At 38.6% G+C, this 25,751-nt stretch overlaps 1 protein-coding gene across 1 annotated transcript in view; it reads right to left on the bottom strand.

Annotated features, from left to right (window-relative positions):
• The window catches only part of vcana (versican a), a gene marked incomplete at its 5' end in the record, with an annotated part of 43,273 nt that extends 18,383 nt beyond the window's left edge, over positions 1–24,890 (bottom strand). The window contains 4 exons of the mRNA XM_084414612.1: positions 21,541–21,834; positions 23,265–23,392; positions 23,589–23,763; positions 24,539–24,890. Of these exons, the coding sequence (XP_084270738.1) occupies positions 21,541–21,834; positions 23,265–23,392; positions 23,589–23,763; positions 24,539–24,890 (949 nt within the window). The remainder of the gene's footprint in view (positions 1–21,540; positions 21,835–23,264; positions 23,393–23,588; positions 23,764–24,538) is intronic.
• Between the last annotated feature and the right edge of the window lie 861 nt (positions 24,891–25,751).

Genomic DNA, 25,751 nt, shown 5'->3' on the forward strand with positions numbered 1-25,751 from the left:
GAAGTGAGGAACTGGTTGACAAATCCTTGCTAAACATTTCAGAGGTGTCATCTCCTGATGCTTCAGACTCTGTTGATGGCAAGCTTAAAAGAAAACTTGACGGTGACGGCAAACCTTTGGCAGTTGTCATCTCTGAGGTCATTGTGACTGTACTTTCAGATAATGTCTTGTCTAAATGTTCAGTCTGAGCAGAGGAGGAAAGTGTCTCTGAAACATCAATGATGGTGGACTCAGATGGATTTGCTGACAGCTCTTTGTCCTCCATAACAGTCACTGTGGTTGCTGCTGTATGTGAAGTAACATCTTGGCTTGTGAATGTGTGTCCCGTTGAGTGCTCAGTACTCAGTGATGTTAATGTGTGTACTGTGCTTGATGATGTAGAGTCAAGAGAGGAAACAGGTTCTCTACTATGTGTCTCAGTTGTCTGATCTTGTGTAACTAAAGTATCTGATGAGGTGGACACTGAGATTGTTTCTGTTCTGTCAGACGGCATTTTAGTGAGATCTTCGTCTGATTTTGTAGTAGTATGAAGTGAGGAACTGGTTGACAAATCCTTGCTAAACATTTCAGAAGTGTCATCTCCTGATGCTTCAGACTCTGTTGATGGTAAGCTTGAAAAATAACTTGATGGTGACAGCAAACCTTTGGCAGTTGTAATCTCTGAGGTCATTGTGACTGTACTTTCAGATAATATCTTGTCTAAATGTTCAGTCTGAGCAGAGGAGAAAAGAGTCTCTGAGACATCAATGATGGTGGACTCAGATGGTTTTGCTGACAGCTCTTTGTCCTCCATAACAGTCACTGTGGTTGCTGCTGTATGTGAAGTAACATCTTGACTTGTGAATGTTTGTCCCGCTGAGTGCTCAGTACTCAGTGATGTTAATGTATTTACTGTGCTTGATGAAGTAACGTCAAGAGAGGAAACAGGTTCTCTACTATGTGTCTCAGTTGTCTGATCTTGTGTCACTAAAGTATCTGATGAGGTGGATACTGAGATTGTTTCTGTTCTGTCAGACAGTGTTTTAGTGAGATCTTCGTCTGATTTTGTTGTAGTATGAAGTGAGGATCTGGTTGACAAATCCTTGCTAAACATTTCAGAGGTGTCATCTCCTGATGCTTCAGACTCTGTTGATGGCAAGCTTGAAAAATAACTTGATGGTGACAGCAAACCTTTGGCAGTTGTCATCTCTGAGGTCATTGTAACTGTACTTTCAGATAATGTCTTGTCTAAATGTTCAGTCTGAGCAGAGGAGAAAAGAGCCTCTGAAACATCAATGATGGTGGACTCAGATGGTTTTGATGACAGCTCTTTGTCCTCCATAACAGTCACTGTGGTTGCTGCTGTATGTGAAGTAACATCTTGGCTTGTGAATGTCTGTCCCGTTGGGTGCTCAGTACTCAGTGATGTTAATGTGTGTACTGTGCTTGATGATGTAGAGTCAAGAGAGGAAACAGGTTCTCTACTATGTGTCTCAGTTGTCTGATCTTGTGTAACTAAAGTATCTGATGAGGTGGACACTGAGATTGTTTCTGATCTGTTAGACGGCGTTTTAGTGAGATCTTCGTCTGATTTTGTTGTAGTATGAAGTGAGGAACTGGTTGACAAATCCTTGCTAAACATTTCAGAGGTGTCATCTCCTGATGCTTCAGACTCTGTTGATGGCAAGCTTAAAAGAAAACTTGACGGTGACAGCAAACCTTTGGCAGTTGTCATCTCTGAGGTCATTGTAACTGTACTTTCAGATAATGTCTTGTCTAAATGTTCAGTCTGAGCAGAGGAGAAAAGAGTCTCTGAGACATCAATGATGGTGGACTCAGATGGTTTTGCTGACAGCTCTTTGTCCTCCATAACAGTCACTGTGGTTGCTGCTGTATGTGAAGTAACATCTTGGCTTGTGAATGTCTGTCCCGTTGGGTGCTCAGTACTCAGTGATGTTAATGTGTGTACTGTGCTTGATGATGTAGAGTCAAGAGAGGAAACAGGTTCTCTACTATGTGTCTCAGTTGTCTGATCTTGTGTAACTAAAGTATCTGATGAGGTGGACACTGAGATTGTTTCTGTTCTGTCAGACGGCATTTTAGTGAGATCTTCGTCTGATTTTGTAGTAGTATGAAGTGAGGAACTGGTTGACAAATCCTTGCTAAACATTTCAGAAGTGTCATCTCCTGATGCTTCAGACTCTGTTGATGGTAAGCTTGAAAAATAACTTGATGGTGACAGCAAACCTTTGGCAGTTGTAATCTCTGAGGTCATTGTGACTGTACTTTCAGATAATATCTTGTCTAAATGTTCAGTCTGAGCAGAGGAGAAAAGAGTCTCTGAGACATCAATGATGGTGGACTCAGATGGTTTTGCTGACAGCTCTTTGTCCTCCATAACAGTCACTGTGGTTGCTGCTGTATGTGAAGTAACATCTTGACTTGTGAATGTTTGTCCCGTTGAGTGCTCAGTACTCAGTGATGTTAATGTATTTACTGTGCTTGATGAAGTAACGTCAAGAGAGGAAACAGGTTCTCTACTATGTGTCTCAGTTGTCTGATCTTGTGTAACTAAAGTATCTGATGAGGTGGATACTGAGATTGTTTCTGTTCTGTCAGACAGTGTTTTAGTGAGATCTTCGTCTGATTTTGTTGTAGTATGAAGTGAGGATCTGGTTGACAAATCCTTGCTAAACATTTCAGAGGTGTCATCTCCTGATGCTTCAGACTCTGTTGATGGCAAGCTTGAAAAATAACTTGATGGTGACAGCAAACCTTTGGCAGTTGTCATCTCTGAGGTCATTGTAACTGTACTTTCAGATAATGTCTTGTCTAAATGTTCAGTCTGAGCAGAGGAGAAAAGAGCCTCTGAAACATCAATGATGGTGGACTCAGATGGTTTTGATGACAGCTCTTTGTCCTCCATAATAGTCACTGTGGTTGTTGCTGTATGTGAAGTAACATCTTGACTCGTGACTGTTCTACCTGTTGAGACCCCAGTGTTCAATGATGTAAATGTATGTATGGTACTAGTTACAGTAGAGTCAAGAGTGGAAACAGGTTCTCTACTATGTGTCTCAGTTGTCTGATATCCTGTAGCCACATCATCTGATGAGCTGGACACTGAGATTTTTCCTGTTGTTTTGGTGAGTTCTTGGTCTGATTTGCTTGTTATGTACGATGAACTAGTTGTTGTGAAATCTTTGCTAAATATATCAGAGGTGTCATCTCCTGATGCTTCAGACTCTGTTGATGGCAAGCTTGAAAAAATACTTGGGGACAGCAAATCTTTAGCAGTTGTCATCTCTGAGTTCATTGTGAGAGTGCTTTCAGATAATGTCTTGTCTAAATGTTCAGTCTGAGCAGAGGAGGAAAGTGTCTCTGAAACATCAATGATGGTGGACTCAGATGGTTTTGCTGACAGCTCTTTGTCCTCCATAACAGTCACTGTGGTTGCTGCTGTATGTGAAGTAACATCTTGGCTTGTGAATATCTGTCCCGTTGGGTGCTCAGTACTCAGTGATGTTAATGTGTGTACTGTGCTTGATGATGTAGAGTCAAGAGAGGAAACAGGTTCTCTACTATGTGTCTCAGTTGTCTGATCTTGTGTAACTAAAGTATCTGATGAGGTTGACACTGAGATTGTTTCTGTTCTGTCAGACGGCATTTTAGTGAGATCTTCGTCTGATTTTGTAGTAGTATGAAGTGAGGAACTGGTTGACAAATCCTTGCTAAACATTTCAAAAGTGTCATCTCCTGATGTTTCAGACTCTGTTGATGGTAAGCTTGAAAAATAACTTGATGGTGACAGCAAACCTTTGGCAGTTGTAATCTCTGAGGTCATTGTGACTGTACTTTCAGATAATATCTTGTCTAAATGTTCAGTCTGAGCAGAGGAGAAAAGAGTCTCTGAGACATCAATGATGGTGGACTCAGATGGTTTTGCTGACAGCTCTTTGTCCTCCATAACAGTCACTGTGGTTGCTGCTGTATGTGAAGTAACATCTTGACTTGTGAATGTTTGTCCCGTTGAGTGCTCAGTACTCAGTGATGTTAATGTATTTACTGTGCTTGATGAAGTAACGTCAAGAGAGGAAACAGGTTCTCTACTATGTGTCTCAGTTGTCTGATCTTGTGTAACTAAAGTATCTGATGAGGTGGACACTGAGATTGTTTCTGTTCTGTTAGACGGCGTTTTAGTGAGATCTTCGTCTGATTTTGTTGTAGTATGAAGTGAGGAACTGGTTGACAAATCCTTGCTAAACATTTCAGAGGTGTCATCTCCTGATGCTTCAGACTCTGTTGATGGCAAGCTTAAAAGAAAACTTGACGGTGACAGCAAACCTTTGGCAGTTGTCATCTCTGAGGTCATTGTGACTGTACTTTCAGATAATGTCTTGTCTAAATGTTCAGTCTGAGCAGAGGAGGAAAGTGTCTCTGAAACATCAATGATGGTGGACTCAGATGGATTTGCTGACAGCTCTTTGTCCTCCATAACAGTCACTGTGGTTGCTGCTGTATGTGAAGTAACATCTTGGCTTGTGAATGTCTGTCCCGTTGGGTGCTCAGTACTCAGTGATGTTAATGTGTGTACTGTGCTTGATGATGTAGAGTCAAGAGAGGAAACAGGTTCTCTACTATGTGTCTCAGTTGTCTGATCTTGTGTAACTAAAGTATCTGATGAGGTGGACACTGACATTGTTTCTGATCTGTCAGACGGCGTTTTAGTGAGATCTTCGTCTGATTTTGTTGTAGTATGAAGTGAGGAACTGGTTGACAAATCCTTGCTAAACATTTCAGAGGTGTCATCTCCTGATGCTTCAGACTCTGTTGATGGCAAGCTTGAAAAATAACTTGCTGGTGACAGCAAACCTTTGGCAGTTGTCATCTCTGGGGTCATTCTAACTGTACTTTCAGATAATATCTTGTCTAAATGTTCAGTCTGAGCAGAGGAGAAAAGAGCCTCTGAAACATCAATGATGGTGGACTCAGATGGTTTTGATGACAGCTCTTTGTCCTCCATAATAGTCACTGTGGTTGTTGCTGTATGTGAAGTAACATCTTGACTCGTGACTGTTCTACCTGTTGAGACCCCAGTGTTCAATGATGTAAATGTATGTATGGTACTAGTTACAGTAGAGTCAAGAGTGGAAACAAGTTCTCTACTATGTGTCTCAGTTGTCTGATATCCTGTAGCCACATCATCTGATGAGCTGGACACTGAGATTTTTCCTGTTGTTTTGGTGAGTTCTTGGTCTGATTTGCTTGTTATGTACGATGAACTAGTTGTTGTGAAATCTTTGCTAAATATATCAGAGGTGTCATCTCCTGATGCTTCAGACTCTGTTGATGGCAAGCTTGAAAAAATACTTGGGGACAGCAAATCTTTAGCAGTTGTCATCTCTGAGTTCATTGTGAGAGTGCTTTCAGATAATGTCTTGTCTAAATGTTCAGTCTGAGCAGAGGAGGAAAGTGTCTCTGAAACATCAATGATGGTGGACTCAGATGGTTTTGCTGACAGCTCTTTGTCCTCCATAACAGTCACTGTGGTTGCTGCTGTATGTGAAGTAACATCTTGGCTTGTGAATGTCTGTCCCGTTGGGTGCTCAGTACTCAGTGATGTTAATGTGTGTACTGTGCTTGATGATGTAGAGTCAAGAGAGGAAACAGGTTCTCTACTATGTGTCTCAGTTGTCTGATCTTGTGTAACTAAAGTATCTGATGAGGTGGACACTGAGATTGTTTCTGTTCTGTCAGACGGCATTTTAGTGAGATCTTCGTCTGATTTTGTAGTAGTATGAAGTGAGGAACTGGTTGACAAATCCTTGCTAAACATTTCAGAGGTGTCATCTCCTGATGCTTCAGACTCTGTTGATGGTAAGCTTGAAAAATAACTTGATGGTGACAGCAAACCTTTGGCAGTTGTAATCTCTGAGGTCATTGTGACTGTACTTTCAGATAATATCTTGTCTAAATGTTCAGTCTGAGCAGAGGAGAAAAGAGTCTCTGAGACATCAATGATGGTGGACTCAGATGGTTTTGCTGACAGCTCTTTGTCCTCCATAACAGTCACTGTGGTTGCTGCTGTATGTGAAGTAACATCTTGACTTGTGAATGTTTGTCCCGTTGAGTGCTCAGTACTCAGTGATGTTAATGTATTTACTGTGCTTGATGAAGTAACGTCAAGAGAGGAAACAGGTTCTCTACTATGTGTCTCAGTTGTCTGATCTTGTGTCACTAAAGTATCTGATGAGGTGGATACTGAGATTGTTTCTGTTCTGTCAGACAGTGTTTTAGTGAGATCTTCGTCTGATTTTGTAGTAGTATGAAGTGAGGAACTGGTTGACAAATCCTTGCTAAACATTTCAGAGGTGTCATCTCCTGATGCTTCAGACTCTGTTGATGGCAAGCTTGAAAAATAACTTGATGGTGACAGCAAACCTTTGGCAGTTGTCATCTCTGGGGTCATTCTAACTGTACTTTCAGATAATATCTTGTCTAAATGTTCAGTCTGAGCAGAGGAGAAAAGAGTCTCTGAGACATCAATGATGGTGGACTCAGATGGTTTTGCTGACAGCTCTTTGTCCTCCATAACAGTCACTGTGGTTGCTGCTGTATGTGAAGTAACATCTTGGCTTGTGAATGTCTGTCCCGTTGGGTGCTCAGTACTCAGTGATGTTAATGTGTGTACTGTGCTTGATGATGTAGAGTCAAGAGAGGAAACAGGTTCTCTACTATGTGTCTCAGTTGTCTGATCTTGTGTAACTAAAGTATCTGATGAGGTGGACACTGAGATTGTTTCTGTTCTGTCAGACGGCATTTTAGTGAGATCTTCGTCTGATTTTGTAGTAGTATGAAGTGAGGAACTGGTTGACAAATCCTTGCTAAACATTTCAGAAGTGTCATCTCCTGATGCTTCAGACTCTGTTGATGGTAAGCTTGAAAAATAACTTGATGGTGACAGCAAACCTTTGGCAGTTGTAATCTCTGAGGTCATTGTGACTGTACTTTCAGATAATATCTTGTCTAAATGTTCAGTCTGAGCAGAGGAGAAAAGAGTCTCTGAGACATCAATGATGGTGGACTCAGATGGTTTTGCTGACAGCTCTTTGTCCTCCATAACAGTCACTGTGGTTGCTGCTGTATGTGAAGTAACATCTTGACTTGTGAATGTTTGTCCCGTTGAGTGCTCAGTACTCAGTGATGTTAATGTATTTACTGTGCTTGATGAAGTAACGTCAAGAGAGGAAACAGGTTCTCTACTATGTGTCTCAGTTGTCTGATCTTGTGTCACTAAAGTATCTGATGAGGTGGATACTGAGATTGTTTCTGTTCTGTCAGACAGTGTTTTAGTGAGATCTTCGTCTGATTTTGTTGTAGTATGAAGTGAGGATCTGGTTGACAAATCCTTGCTAAACATTTCAGAGGTGTCATCTCCTGATGCTTCAGACTCTGTTGATGGCAAGCTTGAAAAATAACTTGATGGTGACAGCAAACCTTTGGCAGTTGTCATCTCTGAGGTCATTGTAACTGTACTTTCAGATAATGTCTTGTCTAAATGTTCAGTCTGAGCAGAGGAGAAAAGAGCCTCTGAAACATCAATGATGGTGGACTCAGATGGTTTTGATGACAGCTCTTTGTCCTCCATAATAGTCACTGTGGTTGTTGCTGTATGTGAAGTAACATCTTGACTCGTGACTGTTCTACCTGTTGAGACCCCAGTGTTCAATGATGTAAATGTATGTATGGTACTAGTTACAGTAGAGTCAAGAGTGGAAACAGGTTCTCTACTATGTGTCTCAGTTGTCTGATATCCTGTAGCCACATCATCTGATGAGCTGGACACTGAGATTTTTCCTGTTGTTTTGCTGAGTTCTTGGTCTGATTTGCTTGTTATGTACGATGAACTAGTTGTTGTGAAATCTTTGCTAAATATATCAGAGGTGTCATCTCCTGATGCTTCAGACTCTGTTGATGGCAAGCTTGAAAAAATACTTGGGGACAGCAAATCTTTAGCAGTTGTCATCTCTGAGTTCATTGTGAGAGTGCTTTCAGATAATGTCTTGTCTAAATGTTCAGTCTGAGCAGAGGAGGAAAGTGTCTCTGAAACATCAATGATGGTGGACTCAGATGGTTTTGATGACAGCTCTTTGTCCTCCATTACAGTCACTGTGGTTGCTGCTGTATGTGAAGTAGCATCTTGACTTGTGAATGTTTGTCCCATTGAGTGCTCAGTACTCAGTGATGTTAATGTATGTACCGTGATTGATGATGTAGAGTCAAGAGAGGAAACAGGTTCTCTACTATGTGTCTCAGTTGTCTGATCTCCTGTACCAACTGCATCTGATGAGCTGGACACTGAGATTTTTGCTGTTGTTTTGGTCAGTTCTTGGTCTGATTTGCTTGTTATGTACAATGAACTAATTGTTGTGAAATCTCTGCTAAACTTTTCAGAGGTGTCATCTCCTGATTCTTCAGACACTGTTGATGGCAAGCTTGAAAAATAACTTGATGGTGACAGCAAACCTTTGGCAGTTGTCATCTCTGAGGTCATTGTGACTGTACTTTCAGATAATATCTTGTCTAAATGTTCAGTCTGAGCAGAGGAGAAATGAGTCTCTGAAACATCAATGATGGTGGACTCAGGTGGTTTTGTTGAGAGCTCTTTGTCCTCCATAATAGTCACTGTGGTTTTTGCTGTATTTGAAGTAACATCTTCTTGACTTGTGACTGTTCTACCTGTTGAGACCCCAGTGTTCAATGATGTAAATGTAGATATGGTACTAGTTACAGTAGAGTCAAGAGTGGAAACAGGTTCTCTTCTATGTGTCTCAATTGTCTGATCTCCTGTACCCACTGCATCTGATGAGCTGGACACTGAGATTTTTCCTGTTGTTTTGGTGAGTTCTTGGTCTGATTTGCTTGTTATGTACGATGAACTTGTTATTGTGAACTCTTTGCTAAACATATCAGTGGTGTCATCTCCTGATGCTTTAGACTCTGTTGATGGCAAGCTTGAAAAAAAACTTGGCGACAGCAAATCTTTAGCAGTTGTCATCTCTGAGTTCATTGTGACAGCACTTTCAGATAATGTCTTGTCTAAATGTTCAGTCTGTGCAGAGGAGGAACGTGTCTCTGGAACATTAATGATGGTGGACTCAGATGGTTTTGATGACAGCTCTTTGTCCTCCATAATAGTCACTGTGGTTGTTGCTGTATGTAAAGTAACATCTTGACTTGTGACTGTTCGTCCTGTTGTGACCCCAGTGTTCAATGATGTAAATGTATGTATGGTACTAGTTACAGTAGAGTCAAGAGTGGAAACAGGTTCTCTACTATGTGCCTCAGTTGTCTCATCTCTTGTAGCTTCAGCATCTGTTGAGCTGGACACTGAGATTTCTGCTTTATCAGATGGTGTTTTGGTAAGCTCTTGGTCCAATTTGGTTGCAGCATAAATGGAAGAACTTGTCGTCATGATCTCTTTGATAAACATATCAGAGGTCTCATTTCCTGAACCTTCAGACTCTGTTGGTGGCAAGGTTAAAGAAAAACTTGATGGTGTAAGTGCATCTTTGGCAGCTGTCATCTCTGAGGTCATTATGACTGAACTTTCAGTTAATGTCTTGTCTAAATGTTCAGTCTGAGCAGAAAAGAACAGAGACTCTGAAACATTAATGATGGTGGGCACAGATGGTTTTGCTGACAAGTCTTTGTCCTCCATCACGGTCGCTGTGGTTGTTGCTGTTTGTGATGTAATATCTTGACTTGTGACCATTCGCCCTGTTGATGCCCTACTACTCAATGTATGTACTGTGTTTGATGAAGTAGAGTCAGGAGAGGAAACAGGTTCTCTACCATGTACCTCAGTTGTCTGATCTCTTCTAGTCTCAGCATCTGTTAAGCTGGATGCCGAGATTGTTTTTGTGGTTTTGTTGAGCTCTTGGTCTGATTTGGTCATTGTATATAATTCTGAACTTATCGTTGTGGTGTTAAACATATAAGATGTCTCATCTACTGAAGCTTCAGACTCTGAAGACTGTAAAACTTTAGAAAAATGTGATGGTGAAAGCTCATCTTTTGCTGTGGTCATCCCTAAATTCTTTGTTGATGGTATCATGGATTGTGAAGCTGCCTCTTTCTGCATTTTAACAGTCTCACTCGATGATGGTCTAAGTGTAAATATTATGCCCAGTTGACTTGTTGTTGTACTACGTAGTTGAGTTGGCAGCGTCAAAGTGTCTGCGTCTGCCTCATCTGTATCCAAATGGTCCATATGTTCAGAAGTAGACTCTAGGGCAGAAATAACTGTGGGTGTTGTCGTTTTAGACAAATCATCTTTCTGAGTTGTCATTCCCATGACCTGTGTTATAGCAGCTGTATCTTTGGCTTTGTTTTCTGTTATAGAGCTAGTACTGTGCACTGGACGAGATATAGATGACTTAGTAGAGTCATCAAGATCCAAAGGAATATCTTTCGATCCTAATGGGTGTGCATCTTTTACAGAAGGTTGTTTTTCAGTTGTGGTGGTTGATATGCTTGGAATGACAGTTCCTTCAGATATGAGAATCTCCTCTTCACTAATTGTTATGGGAGGTGATGGCGGAGTGGATTCTACTACTATTCCTCGTAGACCAAAATCAATGTCTGGATCAAGGGTTGTGGAAAACAAGGGGGACACCATTGAAGATCCTGACACCAATGATTCATGTGGTGTTCTGCCAGCCTCCACTAATGAACTATCAAATTCAAATGTTGTTTCCATTTGTTCACTTAAGTTGTTTACTCTAAGGGAATCACTTCCAAACTTATCTCCTCTAACTTCTTCTGCCACATCTTTAGGATGAAGTGTCACCTCAAGCTTGCCGTTTATGAAGCTGACTGTTGGGGTCATGGAAATGTCTAGAGAGGACAAGAAATCCCCACTTGCCACAACAGTCTCCTGATCAACAGGAAGAAGATCAGCACGTATGTCGGGAATTTGTACCAACTGGGGAATGTGAGGATGTTGCTCTCCAAAAGGCATCAGGTTTTGATTAACTGAAAAAAAAAAGGGGGATCAAACAAACATGGGATTAAATTCATTAAATTCAAAAGCACAAGTATGGTCTCATTTGAAAGCATACACTTTTTTTTTTTTTTTGTAAAGTCAGAATTAATGATTGTCATAATGAAAAAATAGTTATAAATAGCTTCAAAGTTTTGTAAAGTTTTTAGAAATTTATTTTTATGAAATATATTAATGAGAATAAAATTGGCATTATATTAATCTAGAAATGCATTGCAGCTAAAGCCACGTCTGACCATGTTATATTTTAAATCTGAAGATGATAAGTCTATAAAACTGAGTTTTATTAAATCTTTATAAAGATAATATTATGTGATTATGTTGTTGTTGTTGTTTTTTTGAGAAGAGTCTAAAATGCTAACTGATGTTTATTGTCATTTTCTAAGCATCAATTCAGTGTATTGTCTCTATTGTTTTGTGGTGCAAATGAGCCCCATTCAATCTCAGTCTTTCCTGCACACATTCACACCTCTCTGGTCTGGTTATGGCTCTAATTACTATTTTCTTTTGTCTTCATTATAATTACTAACGACTGTCTATTCACGCTGTTTCAATCCTAATTTCTTTGATCAATGTTCTCACTTCACATTTGAATCAAATGACCTTCTTTAAAAAATAAACATTTCAGTGAGCAGTCCTATTCAAAATTATTCATAAAAATAACAGCAAAAAAAAAAAAAAAGGTTATTTAAAGGTTCTTTACATGTAGTAACAGTTCTATTTAGTACCGTATTGTCCTGAAGAACCCTTTATATGCTGAAATGTTTTTTTGTGTTTTGAGTTTAGGGTAGAGTTTAGAATCTGTAACTGTCAAAGCCTCCTCATTACTGATTTTCTGGAGCTCAGCTATACAACTACAGTTACTACACAGACTGTCAACATACTCTCAACAGGTAAATTATTTATTTCTTAAAATGTCTATAAATTATAACTTTCAAAATTGTAACAATCATTTCCTAACAATCATGTCTTTTTCTCTTTTAGTTTAACAGAACATGTAGTGTGAGCAGCTCTGTTCAGTTAAGGATACTCATCTTCTCTTCTCCACAAGTAACAGAGATATGGAATTTATGATCCATATTGGTTTTTTTTTTATTATTATGACTTTATGCCTAAACATACCCAGTCACAAAAAAACATTAAAGCTATACCATGACTTTATATTACTTTTTCCTTTTAACATGGTAAAAGGATCATTCTGTCCATTTTTGCTCATTTTGGCCTTCATGAACATAATTGTTTTTACATAATCAAATGAAAGAGACACAATGTCACTCTAAACTCAATTGTATTTTTCAGATGCTGTCCCATACCATAACCTCATCATCTGCAGAGATAAACTGCCACTCAGAATACACACATAATTCGATTTTTTTGCACCCTCAGATTCCAGATTTTCAAATAGGACAAATATTGTCCTATCCTAGCAAACCATACATCAATGGAAAGCCTATTTATTCAGCTTTTATATATTTTATATACAAAAAAAAATCACCCATGTGACTGGTTTTGTGGTCCAGGGTCACATATCGTGTTAAATGTCAATTGTTATTTATTCAGCTAACAACTGTTATTAGAGCACTGTCATTTTTGGTACAATCTGCCATGTCAATAAAAAATAAAAGTACATAAACAAGAACATGCTGTTTTTTAAAAACGTAAAACCCAAATAGAGACAACAAGATTTAAGACCAGACAGATAGAGGGCTAAAAAACGATATTAATAAATAATTTATTTAAAAAAAAAATATATATATATATATTAATGTTAATAATATGAAGATAATATACTAATAGTAATGAAAATAAATATTGTTGAAAAGGTTATTTATAACACCATTAAGCTTCTATATAGCACTTTCAAAGCATGATTATTTATGGAACCTTATAAAAAGGGTTCTATTTAGCACCAAAAAAGGGTTCTGCTATTGTTACAAGCCGAAGAACCATATTTTTTTTTATTAATTATTTTCTTTTATTAAGAGTGTAGGAGGCAGGTGCATCTTAGGGCTCGCTAGCATGTTAGCTTAGCACACCATCAATGTATGACAATTTATGAGATTAAAACCATGTTTTTGCTCCAAACTTACTTTATAACGCAAAGTCGAGTGTTATAAATAACCTTCTGTGATCTGATTTGGCATAGGATCAAAAAAATCTGACAGAAAATATATTATTTTATAGTATTCTGCACAATGATAAAGGCTATATCGATTATCATTGCATTATAAATATAATCTATTATTATGAAAATATCCGACATGGCTGACCAGGTGTGTGAGCCAGTACCCATGTCCATCCCAGAGGGAGATTTGGTGGAATTGGACTGCCTGGAGTTGCTCATTGAATTTAAACACCCCCCTTTTTCAATGTATAGGCACATTATAATCTCACAGGATTTAGGCTGTGACACAATAGGCTGTGTATTTATGACATATTAAAAGTCTTGGCCCAATAAAGCCAAAAAGAAATGGCAAATGTTTTGAGTAAACTGCCTAAGTTATATACTTGATCCTTACAACCAACAACACAATTGGGCTTTTCATTGCATCCACACTAACAGACCCCACAACAACTAATCCTTTCCACAAAACGTCCTTGTTGTGACTGTGTCATCAGAGCCCAGAGAAAGACAGACATCCGGTTCCTTCTTGACTTAGTAAACATGACCGGCTGCCACAAACTAAAGCCCTAAATATCTACCATTTCATCTTACAGGAAAGTTGGTCATATCAGTTAAACATCCCACACAGCTACTGATATATATTTCAAGGTTGGAAAAGGACCAATATTTCCCACAAGCCAAACTTTTGTTTAGTTTCCAGATTAGTAGCTGATGTTGGGAACACCTGCAGGGACAGAGGTTAATATCTGGAGACACCTGGTTAAGCCAGTAGGAGTCTGGACAGACTGAATACAAAAAAAAAAAAAACTCCTCTCATTGTCATTCGTTTGCCTATTGCCCAACTTTCAGACACAGGGGAATGGTCAAACCCAAAGTTCCCAGCATCATTTGCGTCTGTTAAAACAAGCTGGAGCATGCTCAAAAAAGGGAGCAGTGCATAGGGCTGAAGGCAGGCACAAATGTGCTTTTGTACCTAAATCATTACCTCACTGGCCTAAGCATCCTGGGTAATGTCCTGGACTCATTAGTTTAATCTTTGTGTCATAATATTTTGACAAAAAATGTGTAATATATTATTATTACACCCTTGCTTTCCTTTGGTCTTATGCTTATTTCTTACAAGCAAACAAGCAGGCCAATAGAAAAATGCTATTCTCACATTCTCTTCACTACCACTTACTCAGCCGTCTCTATACAGATGAGACTCTGCTGTAGAGATGACATCAGCCATGTTGTAGTGTCCAGACATCAGTGCACTAACAGAACTCTATGTTTCCGCTGGTAAGGGTCCAAAGCCTCATTCTGCCAAGCCTGCAGTCACTGACAGAAATCACTGGGAGGACAGATTTGCTAAGGCATCCCCTAAAACACAGCTCTCTAAACTAAATGTTATATGTACTGAAAACAAGCCAAATGGAGGCAAACAGTCAATTGTACATTCATCCCAGCATGAATATGTGTGTGTGCTTATAAATATGCATGTGTTTTTGTTTGTTAAACTTAAACACATATTTGTTTTTTGATTTCCTTTTTTAATGCTAAGTCCTATGGAACACAACATGGACCAGTTCGAATCATAATGAAAGCATCTTTTTTTCCCTCACAGAATCACAGTGTCAAAAATCAGTTCCCCTGTACGATTAAAGTGAAGACTTCCGATGCAAAAGCCGCTAAATGCCACCTCTGTCAAAAATGAGATGATGATATTGAGCGAATGCTCTCCGCACATAGTATACGTTCATCATATACTTTCCCTTCAAACCCGCTAAATCCCAGCCTCAGCCCATTCAGAAATACAGGTTCGTTGGCAGAAACTGCTAAACGCTACTTCCCTTTGTCAGCAAAAGCCTCTAAGTTCACAGAACCAATCAGAAGACGCGAATCGAATCATATGATTTCAAGATAAATTACAGTGTGTGTATAAACCGGCTTTCAATTATCGAGACGCAAGTATTTATCCTGTTTAAAGACATTTTTAACCAAACAAGATTTGTAAAAATTTAGAAGAAGTTTATGCTAGAAATGCTAATTTTATGCACTACTTAAGAGTAAAATTGTATAGTTATTTATTTATTCTTTTTTATTTATTTTTGATACATCAATTTTATATTTATTTTTAAATATATTTAATATTGTATAGGCTATTATATTTTAAATATACATTATATATATATTTTTTTTTTTTTTTGAGCGTAGTGGTGTAGTTGTTATATAAAGCCTTCTATTTGTTGTTATCCAATAAAGTGTGCTGTCATTTTGTGTTGATTTTGCAGCTGTTTATTATATCTTGTCCAAAGAGGTGGACTTAGAGGTTTTTGCACAAAAAAAAACCCACGCATGGACTTAAAGACAATAAAAATTGATAAATACCAATGAATTGACTAAAGTGTCAGTATTGAAAATAAGGCATTTCAATTACTGACTAACAACCTTTCATTGCCATTAAAGTGAAATTACTAAACCTAAACATAGGAACCTGCCAAAAAAAAAGATAATAGAAATGAAAAATGTCAGATGGACTTAGAGGTTTGTGCATCTGAAGTCTTTAAGTACCCCTGAATACAATATAAAGAACACAGGACTAAATATTTGCTGTGTGGCACTATGGTATCCATCCAAAATCTGACAGGCTGTCAATACTCTGTGTAAAATCCTGCAAATACGGCCAACAGTTCTGTTTCGAAGAAGTGAGAGAATTTTCAGACAGAGATAAAACAAAGAGTTTTGATAGTGCCAAGGAAGTGCCAAGTTCTCAGGGCTTGACAGAATTAGGTACTGCATGTATAGAGCCACACTTTTTTAGACCCTGGACAGCATTGTTAAGGGTCATTCACACAAAGAACAATCATTCTATAATAAATAATAAATTATAATAAATGAAAATCTGAGGATGGGAACATATAGGCCTACTATTATTTTCATGTTTCATTTATATTATGATAGTTCTGGTAATAATTGCATTTTTTAAATATGATGTTGCAGCCAATGCCTTGCACATCTCCTTATTAAAAGTGATTAATAAGACGGACTATTTCAAGCCACTTTCAGAAAGCATGTGAAAACTTCAGAAAAAGAAAAACAAAGATATCATACCTAGGTCTTTAGAATCAGTGGAGGTGTGCATGGCCTCTGTGAGTGTCTCCTTGGGTGCCTTTGAAGGGCCTGAAGCAGCTTCTTCTGTAATGTTCATCTGTGATGTTTCTTGGTCAGTAAGTGAAGGTGTTGTTATCTCTGCTCCAGAAGCAACTGTGGCTGAACTAGGTGTAGTTAAACCTGGTGACTTTGTCACACGGTCAATCAATTCAGCAGTTTCGCTTTCTGAATAGCTGGTGAATGTTTGAGACGCTTTTTGTGTAGATTTGGAGGTTCCAGTAGATGTTTCTCCAGGTTGTGAGCTTTGTATATAAACAGTGGGTGTAACTGTAGAATCAGTGACGGTAACTCCACTGGAGGTCTCTGAAGGTTCAGGTTCTGAGCTTGTGGATCTCTGTGTAGACAGAGGTGGGGGGTCCGCCATAACAACCCCAACCCCAGTCACATCTTCATACTCAGAGAAAACAGTAGACTTAGCACTCTCAAGAAAAGTGGCCTCTGTTGCCAGTGAGAAGGATGACTGTGTGGAAGCATGTGATTCAGCTTCGTCTTTACCATTACTGGTCTCACTAGCTGAGCGAGTCGGAATCTGGGTTGGGAATTTATCATGATCACTTTGAGTGATGGATTCGCTAAGTGAGGACGATTCAGTTGTGTGTCCAGATTCTACAGTGTTTACTAACGTTACTACAGAGGACTCTGGTTCTAAAACTCTGTCTGATGTCATATCAACCAGAATAGATTCCTCTGTTTTCCCGACTGCGAACATTGGTTTTGTGCTTAGTGAGCCTGAAAGTAAAATATCAGGTAGAACGGTCCTCACTTCAATGATGCTCTTATCCTCTGGTTCCTCCATTAGTTCTTCTGTGGCTGTGGGAGCTGCAGTAGTAAGCTCGTCACGGACCACATCTCCACGAACTTTTGCTCCATCATCAGCCTTCTCAGTGCCAAAATCACTAATATCAAAATCTGGAACTTTTGTCGTGGGGAAGCTTTCCTCAGATTTCACACTGACTGCAGCTGCATATGGCGTATTGATGGATTCTAGACTGTCAGGGAAGTGGCTTGTCTTTGGTGGTGCCATGCTTGTAGAAAACATAGAAGGGGCGTCGGTAAGAGACAGGTCATCATCAGAGGTGGCCTGTGATGTGTGAGAGGGACTGGCCTCAGAAGTCTGGCCTCTGGTGGTCTCTGTGGCAAAGAATGTAGTGGTGGGCTCCATAGTTGTACCACTCTTGATTGTGACATCCACCCAGGAGGACTGGTTGAATAAAAGCTTAGAGGGGCCTATAGGGAGAAAAAAAAATTGTCACAATATTTACCCAATATTTTGATATTTTGTATTATAGACATGCACTCAGACATGAGCAGACGAGTGCATTCAATCAAAATACATCAAAACATAAAACTACACAATCAAAATGCATATCAAAATACACTACCTTTCAAACCTTTTTGGCAAGAAAGAAATCCTTATTTATGCATTAAAATGATCAAAAAATGACAGTATGGCTTTCACGTTGTTTTAAAAAACTATTATTTCAAATAAATGCTGAATCCTGCAAAAAAAAACATGTATCACAGTTTCCACAAAAATATTAAGAAGGATAATTGTTTAACATTGATAATAATAAGAAATGAGCATATCAGCATGATTTCTGAAGGATCATGTGACACTGAAGACTGAAGTAATGATGCTGATAATTCAGCTTTGCCTTGACAGGAATAAATACGATTTTAAAATATCTTCAAACAGAAAACAGTTATTTTTGCAACAATATTTCACAATATTACTGTTTTTACTGTATTCAAAGAAATGCAGCCTTGGGGAGCATGAGAGACTTCTTTCAAAAACATAAAAAAAACTAATCTTATAGAAATATAACAAAGTATTACCCCTTTACTTTTTTGTTGTCAGATGGTTACTATGGTATCAAAAATATTGTAAACGGGATTTTCAGATAGATCTCTGCTGTGGAAATCTTTCCGTTTTCCCACAGCAACTTGCACATTATGGACATTATGCTTGGTTGTATGATTATTATAATTAAATTATTATGAAACATTATCCCACTATTGCCGAAACAAGGCATGATTTGATTATACCGTTCTCAAGAGTCCTCGAGAGACCTATATTCCTTACAATTGTTGAAACACACTTAGATCATAAAGCTTTTTAAATTGTTGCAATCTGAAAGTGATTTTCACCTTCAAATATGGGTCATTTTTACAAAGCATTCTAAGTACATTTCATTGTATGCAATGCTTGAGTTTGGTTGATGAGAATAGCTCATCAGATTACCTCGGATTAACTTGGCTTTAAACTATTCAGCAATTTTATTTTATCTGAATGGTGTCAGAATGGTTCCAACAACCTAACAATTATTTAGCAAATTGAATTTCATTCACACAAACAGCTTACATGCTCTTAATGGCTGTTTAGCCCTTAATTACCATGTGTTCACAAAAAAAAAGTGTCATCTTCAAATACAACAGGCTAGCAGCCAAGGCTCCAGCTGTTCTCTATTATCTCCAGGCTCTTTCTATTCAATCTGATGTCAGCCATGAGGTACTTTTTCCCTTAAGAAAAATGCCTGTCATTCATGTGATGCATTGTCTGATGGTTTGTGGGATGTTATAATGTAGCAAGGTGTGGTGAGGGGCGAAAACATCCTAACATTTGTCATCCTAATCCAGCCTGATTAGCTCATGTGATTTTATGCACATCTGCCACTATATCAAACATTCGTAGTCATCACAGGGCAAAAGAACATGAGAACCAAACCCATCATGTAAGAGAAAACACTTGAACAGCACTCAATGCCACATGGATCAGAGAAGCTTAATAGAGTTGAAACAGACCAAACAAACACAGAGGTCACAGTGTCGAGGTTTAGGGTGAACCCCAGGTCCATTACTTATCACAGCAGTCAGTGGCTGTCATTCTGGGTGAGTGCCCTGCCTGGCAGGGGGTAGGTTGTCTAAATTAACCTCAGTTGAAAAGATAAACCCCCCAGGTCAGGGGTTAGCGAGACGCACTGATTTTAGAGCTCTGGTAGTAGCGCTCTCCTTTATCCGCATGTCTGTTCAGATAAGTGCTGGTGCAAATGACAGGAAGAACAGAAAGTCTGACAGCGTAAAGAGTCAGAAAAAAAAAGGAGCAGGTAACACCTAAGCGCTTTTTCATGTTTGTTGATGGCTATAGGTCTGTACTGTGCATCTGAAAAAGGTATTACAGAAAAGGTATCTGTATTATGCAACTAAAGGCAAGATTTACTTACAGCTTGGTCCAGCGCAAACTCTCTTTTGGCATTAAAAAACTACTCTCAGGATATACTAAAGACACGCAGTGAAAAAATTCGCGCTGAAAAGGCGTGGACATGGTTATTTTTACGGCTGACCTTTTGCATATGCATTTGTAGGAGTTTCCCATTCAGAAGCAAAATTTATGGGAGGAGAGTATTTAAATTAATCATGCCAGTATGGTATTACTATGGTTTGCGCTAGTCATTTTACTGGTATTTGCACCATTATTTAACACCCCCCCAAAAAAGTATGTCTTAAACCAGACACTTAAACCATTTGCATTGCTCTTGGTAGATTGCGTTGGTCATTATGGAAATGATCCGGCTGCATCTGTGTTCTTTAATTTGCATGTCATCAGTAGATCACACGCACAACTTTCCACTCCCATCGGCACATTTTTTGGGAATTGCGTTCTCACGCTAATTTGCCCTGTTTAGTAAATCTGGCCCACAATGTTCTTTGACGAATGGCTTAGATAAACATTGGAGGGATCATCATTTACTCACCCTCAAGTTGTTCCAAATCTGTTGATAGAACAGTTGTTGAGCCCCATTGACTTTCATGGTATGGGAAAAAAAAGACTATGGAAATCAATAGGGTTACCGATATTTTTCAAAATATGTTCTTTTGAGTTCAGGAAAGGAAAGAATTTCAGACATGGTTGGAACAACTTGAGGGTGAGTAAATTATGACAGAATTTTCATTTTTGGGTGAACTATTCTTTTAGTGGTGACTCAAAGAAAGGAATCCTTACCTTTCAGAGACAGTTGTATATGCATTAACATAACAATAATAGTTGTATATGTATGAGTTTTTTATCAAGAATTGAGCTAAAGTAGGACAATCTATAATTCCATTGTTGTCAGATTTTATTGTTGATCTATAATCTTGATAAATAATTTTGGAGATTTTGGTTTTTGCCTTTTCAAGCAGATATCAGCTGATAGTATGGATGCACTATTTTTAAAAACTCTGGCTAGTACTGCTAAAATTATTCTTTGTATGTCAAGGTCGATAACCGATGGCTGATAATAAAATGTTTTGAAATGCTACGAGTGAAACTGGGCATCAAAACATTATAATGCACAATATGAAAAATGGAGATTCATGTTGAGATTTACATTTACCAGTGTTTTTAAATTATTAATGTTTTTAAAGATTAACTTTAGGTTAGCATTTGATGACAGGAAAGGTCACTGAAATGTAAAAACGGGAAAATTAAATGTTAATATTACAATTGAAATATCCAGTACTGTCTGCTAAATAAATAAATAAATCTCTAATAACAGTCATACCATAATACCAATTATATATCTTGCATCCCTACCAGCATTGAAAATAGCTGCTCAGAGTCGTTAGACTAGTTAGCTCTAGACTAACTTGACTTTGACGTGTCTCAGTGCTGTTTATCTTTTGAGAATGATGCCCCTGGTTGCATAATAGTGTTCTTATGAGGTCATCTCATCTTGGCCAATGAGAACATCAAGTCTTTCTGAAGTCTCAGTACCTACAACACCACAAAGCAAAGTCTGACAAGCATCTGCCATTTAGCCCTGAAGCACTACAGTGGCATAACGGACCTCTGAGTGTTTAAACCCTCTTGTTAACCAAGCCCAATGTGGTTTCCTTAGAAACGGGCGGCAACCCAGGATGCAGTGAGTGAGGTCAGTGAATCACTGGAGAATGAGCTACTCTCATGTAAACTTTTCCATTCTCTGCGTCTCAACCTAAAAGAACCTCAATTAACAAAAAGCGGTGCACTCGAACTAATATTCTGCTTTGATTTACTGCCGTTAAGAGGCCTTCAAGTCTGGAGCTCAAGTTTACGTGTGTAATGGGGTAAGGGCTTCAATTTTATGCCTGCTGTGAGAAATGACGTCAAAGCAGCTGGTAAAGTGGCTGTTCTTGCAACCATTCAGGTGTTCGTTTATTACACCATAAACACTTCATGAGCTCAGTGAAAAGTCTTTACCTTTGAAACAGTATGCTCCTAGCTTCATGCTGGGATCCGGGAAGCCTGTTTGATTTCGGTAGCGGTACAAGGTGCGGACACCCAGCAGGCCACCACCACACTGACTTCTGGGTACGGAGACAGGGTGGCGGGCACTGCCGTCAGACAGCCATCCATAATCGCATCGGTCGAGGCCCTGTCTCCAGGCAGCGTGGAGTTGACCAGGTGAGGCCAGCTCTGCATTCATGCTTTCACACTCCGCCTTGGCCTCAGCAAAGGTCATCTTTTTCATTGTGGGCGCAAAGTAAACATTGCCTGGAGTAAAAACATTATATATCTGAAATTAGCTGCATTTTGAGTTTGTCATAAAAACAGCTTACATGTTAAATAATTATCATTATTAAAGTCTTGCTAACACATACATTCCAAAGTGCCAGTCAATGAATCAAAACCCAGATCTTGGATCTGGGAGGAGGGGGAATACCCTGAATAATATGACAAATGCAAATTAATTAAATAACTTTCAGAAAATAAAATAAAATATTCAAGCAAATGCTGCGGTGAATAGGATGAAAATAAAAACGAGGGGGAGTTGTTTTCGTGCAGCCTTGGGTGTTGCTGTCAAAAGCTAGAACTGAGGTTTTCATGACGTCCAAGTAATTTACAGCAGAACAGTAAAGACATTCCCAAATCTTCTTTCGTGAGGGAATGAGACATATTAAACACCACAGTATACAACAGGGTGTTCATTTTATGAATCCATTTTCCATTTGCTCTTTCTGATGTTAGTCGTTTTCCATGTCTTTGTCACAACACTAAACTGAATAATGCACTCAGTATTAAGTCTCCTGACAAGATATGAAAAAAAAAATATATATATATATATATATATATATTTCTTGGTCATTCTGACTTTTGAAAGAACTAGAATCTTCTACAACCAACAAATTCTCATAATTATTAGTAAGTTACTTTAAATACATGTATGTCATTTTTAAAAGAATACTATCATGCAAACTATCAGCTATCAAATAAAACGGTAACACTTTACAATAAGTTTCATTAGTTGACATTAGTTAATGTTACATGACCTAACATGACCTAACAATGAGCAATACATTTGTTACAGTATTTATTAATATTTGTTAATGTTAGTTAATAAAAATCCAGTTGTTCAATGTTTGTTCATGTTAGTTCACACTCACAGTGCATTAACTAATGTTAACAAATACAGTAAAATCAAATACTTTGATTTTAATAATGTATTAGTAAATGTTGAAATTAACATTAAATAAGATTAATTAATGCTGTAGAAGTATTGTTCATTCATAACTCAAGTTACCTAAGGTAGTTAACTAATGTTAACTAATGAACCTTATTGTAAAAAGTTACCAATAAAACTACTGACAGGATGTTCTGATAAGCTGATGTACATTCGGCAAAACAAGTTTATGTTCACATTAGACTTGGGATTGAAAAGAAACTCAGATTTGAATTAAAATAAGAGAGCTTCCACTTCAATGTCTAATACCACAGATGTTCATTGCCAATATGGTTGATATTCATTTTTGGTCATAACCGCAGTTTAAAACCACATGAAATATGTCAGCATAGAGCTAATATAACAGATAAACTACAGCTCTTTCACATTACCACAGGACTGTTGGCCTTGTCAAGAAGTTTTATTGTATTTTATTTTTGAAAAGAAATAAGTTGTAAGAAATAACAGAATACTAAACTCTTACCCTCAAGCTTATCCACATAGCAGAACACGTCGAAGGTCTCTGTGGGCCTGCGTTTGCCATAAGACCTGACACCGGGTTTTCCAGGCAGATTTCCAAAGCAGCCAGGCCTTGGTCTAGTGATTGGATATCTACAGATAGAAACAATCCACACAGAGAGACAAGTTTCTCATGACTGAAAAATAGTACACAATTATCATTTGTTTAGCTTTTGCAATTTCCTTTTTGTATCAACATGTTGACATATTGTTTAGAACTTATTACTGAGATTGCCAGTAGAGAATATAGAAGTGCAGGTCGTGTGTGTGTGTGTGTGTTGCTTCTAACCTCACTGTTTGATCTGCAATCCAGCCAGCATCACACTGGTCAAATCCATCCTCATAAGCAGCTCTCAGCTGTTCTGCTGTAGCAATGGTGGCTCCGACATCACTGCAGGTCTTTACAGCTTGTGCATAGTTCAGAATGTATCTGCTGACCCTTGACCTGTAGTGAAACACCACGCCTGTTCAAAAGAACAAATAAAACAAACAAAAATGAACATCTCCTAACAAAGACCATTCCATCCATTAACAGTTTCATTAAATAGGGGCACATAGTATTACTGCCATTGTGTTGTCAGTGACCGCCATACATTTGAAGACTAATACAAACTGCTTTAGTCCTGAAGAGGTCTGCAAGTTGCTTATAAACAAATTAATAAAGCAAGCAGTGTTGGGACATTCATTTGAACGAGGGGACATTCCATCCACCCCCATAATTGTCGCTTTGAAACAAATTCAAATTAAATGAGTAATGGATCTAATTAAAATGGCAGTGTGTCTTTGCTGAGAGCAGGGTGGTGCTGCGATTCTAGAGCCAAAGCAGTTCAGGGCTGACCCATCCCATCCTTTCACATGGCCTGTGCATAAATCATCCCATACAAGATGCATCCCAGTGTCAATATGCATTACAGTGTATCCAAGCAGAGGGAAGACATTAAGAGAGGCAAAGTTTATTGGAGTGCATTTCACTTTTTACGCTGTAACTATAATCTGGGAGGAGCCGAAACAACCTTAAAATCCCTCAACAATTTAGATAATCTGTGCTTGTGGGTTTTCTCCCATTAACAGTTCCACTTAAAAGACTGAACTTTCATTTATCTATAATTTACTTTGGTTATGACTGTCATTGATCAAATAGTTTCAAGGAATTTCCCATATTGGCAGCATATGTGCTTCAGATACAACAATGGCGTCTTAAGACAAAGCGAGAAGACAAAGGTGTTAAAACAATCTTACCATCAACATTTAAACTAACTGTGTCTTGCGTGTCCTCAATCCCAAACATTACTTCACAGCGGTATGTTCCAGCATCACTTGCCCGGAGCTTCACCATAGTTAGAGAAGCATCGCCAATGTCTTCCGGGTGACTCTGCACAGATACGCGACTCCTGTACCCCGAACCAATCTTAATGACGCCATTTTGGGTGACAAGAACAGTCGACTCCACACCCCCCTCAATTTTTGTCCATTTGATGCGCAGGTAATCTGTTCCGGAGGCATTTCTGTTTCTAGGTCCAACAGTTGGGATGATGGAGAAGGAACATGGAAGGGTCACTTTCCCGGACAACAAGCCACTGACGGGACGCATCACCAATAATGTGCTAGAGACTGAGAGAATGAAAGGCATGAGAAGTATACACACAGCTGCATCCACCGCAAAGCACAGGAAATCATGCCTCACAGTGTTTATGATAATTGAGCTAAAAATTATTGTACTGCCTCTGTGAAGCCTAAGGGTAAGTATACCAGAGACTATTTTCCTGTAGAAGGACAGATAACCTTGAACGGGGGACGTTGAAATGATCGTAACTGTCAGAAAATCACTATATACTCGGACCAACAATGTGAGAAATGCTTTGGACAGGTGGGATTACCCCTGAGGGTAGCACACCACCGTGTGTGAGCATGGCCTCTCAGAGTGATGAAGTCAAGCCATCTGTTTGCACCAGACTACAAGAAGTTCCTAATTAAAAGGTATAGGTGCCTGGAAGTAAACCATTAGTGGCAGCTAGGGGACAACAGTTTGTGGGAATGCAGGGTCTGCTCCACAACAGTTTGACCAATTAGGGAGATGCATTTAAATGAATTTTACAATTAAAGAGATAGTTCACGCTAAAATAAAAATTTGATCATTTCTTACCCTCAAGTTGTTCCAAACCTTCCAAAGAGTTTCTTTCCTCTCTTGAACACAAAAAGATATTTTAAAGAATGTTGGTATCCAGACTGTTGATGGCAACCATTTACTTCCATAGTAGAAATAAAAAAATACTATGGAAGTCAATGGGTGCTGTCAACTGTCTGGTTACCAACATTGTTTCATCTTCTTTTGTGTTCAACAAGAAACTCATATGGGTTTGGAACAGCATGAGGGTGAGTAAATGGTAAAAAAAAAAAAAAAAAAAACCTTGAACTATCCCTTTAAGTTGATTTTTGTTGCAAGAAATAAAAT

This window comes from Rutilus rutilus (assembly GCF_951802725.1).
Source record: "Rutilus rutilus genome assembly, chromosome: 7".
In the NCBI taxonomy this organism is placed as follows: domain Eukaryota; kingdom Metazoa; phylum Chordata; class Actinopteri; order Cypriniformes; family Leuciscidae; genus Rutilus; species Rutilus rutilus.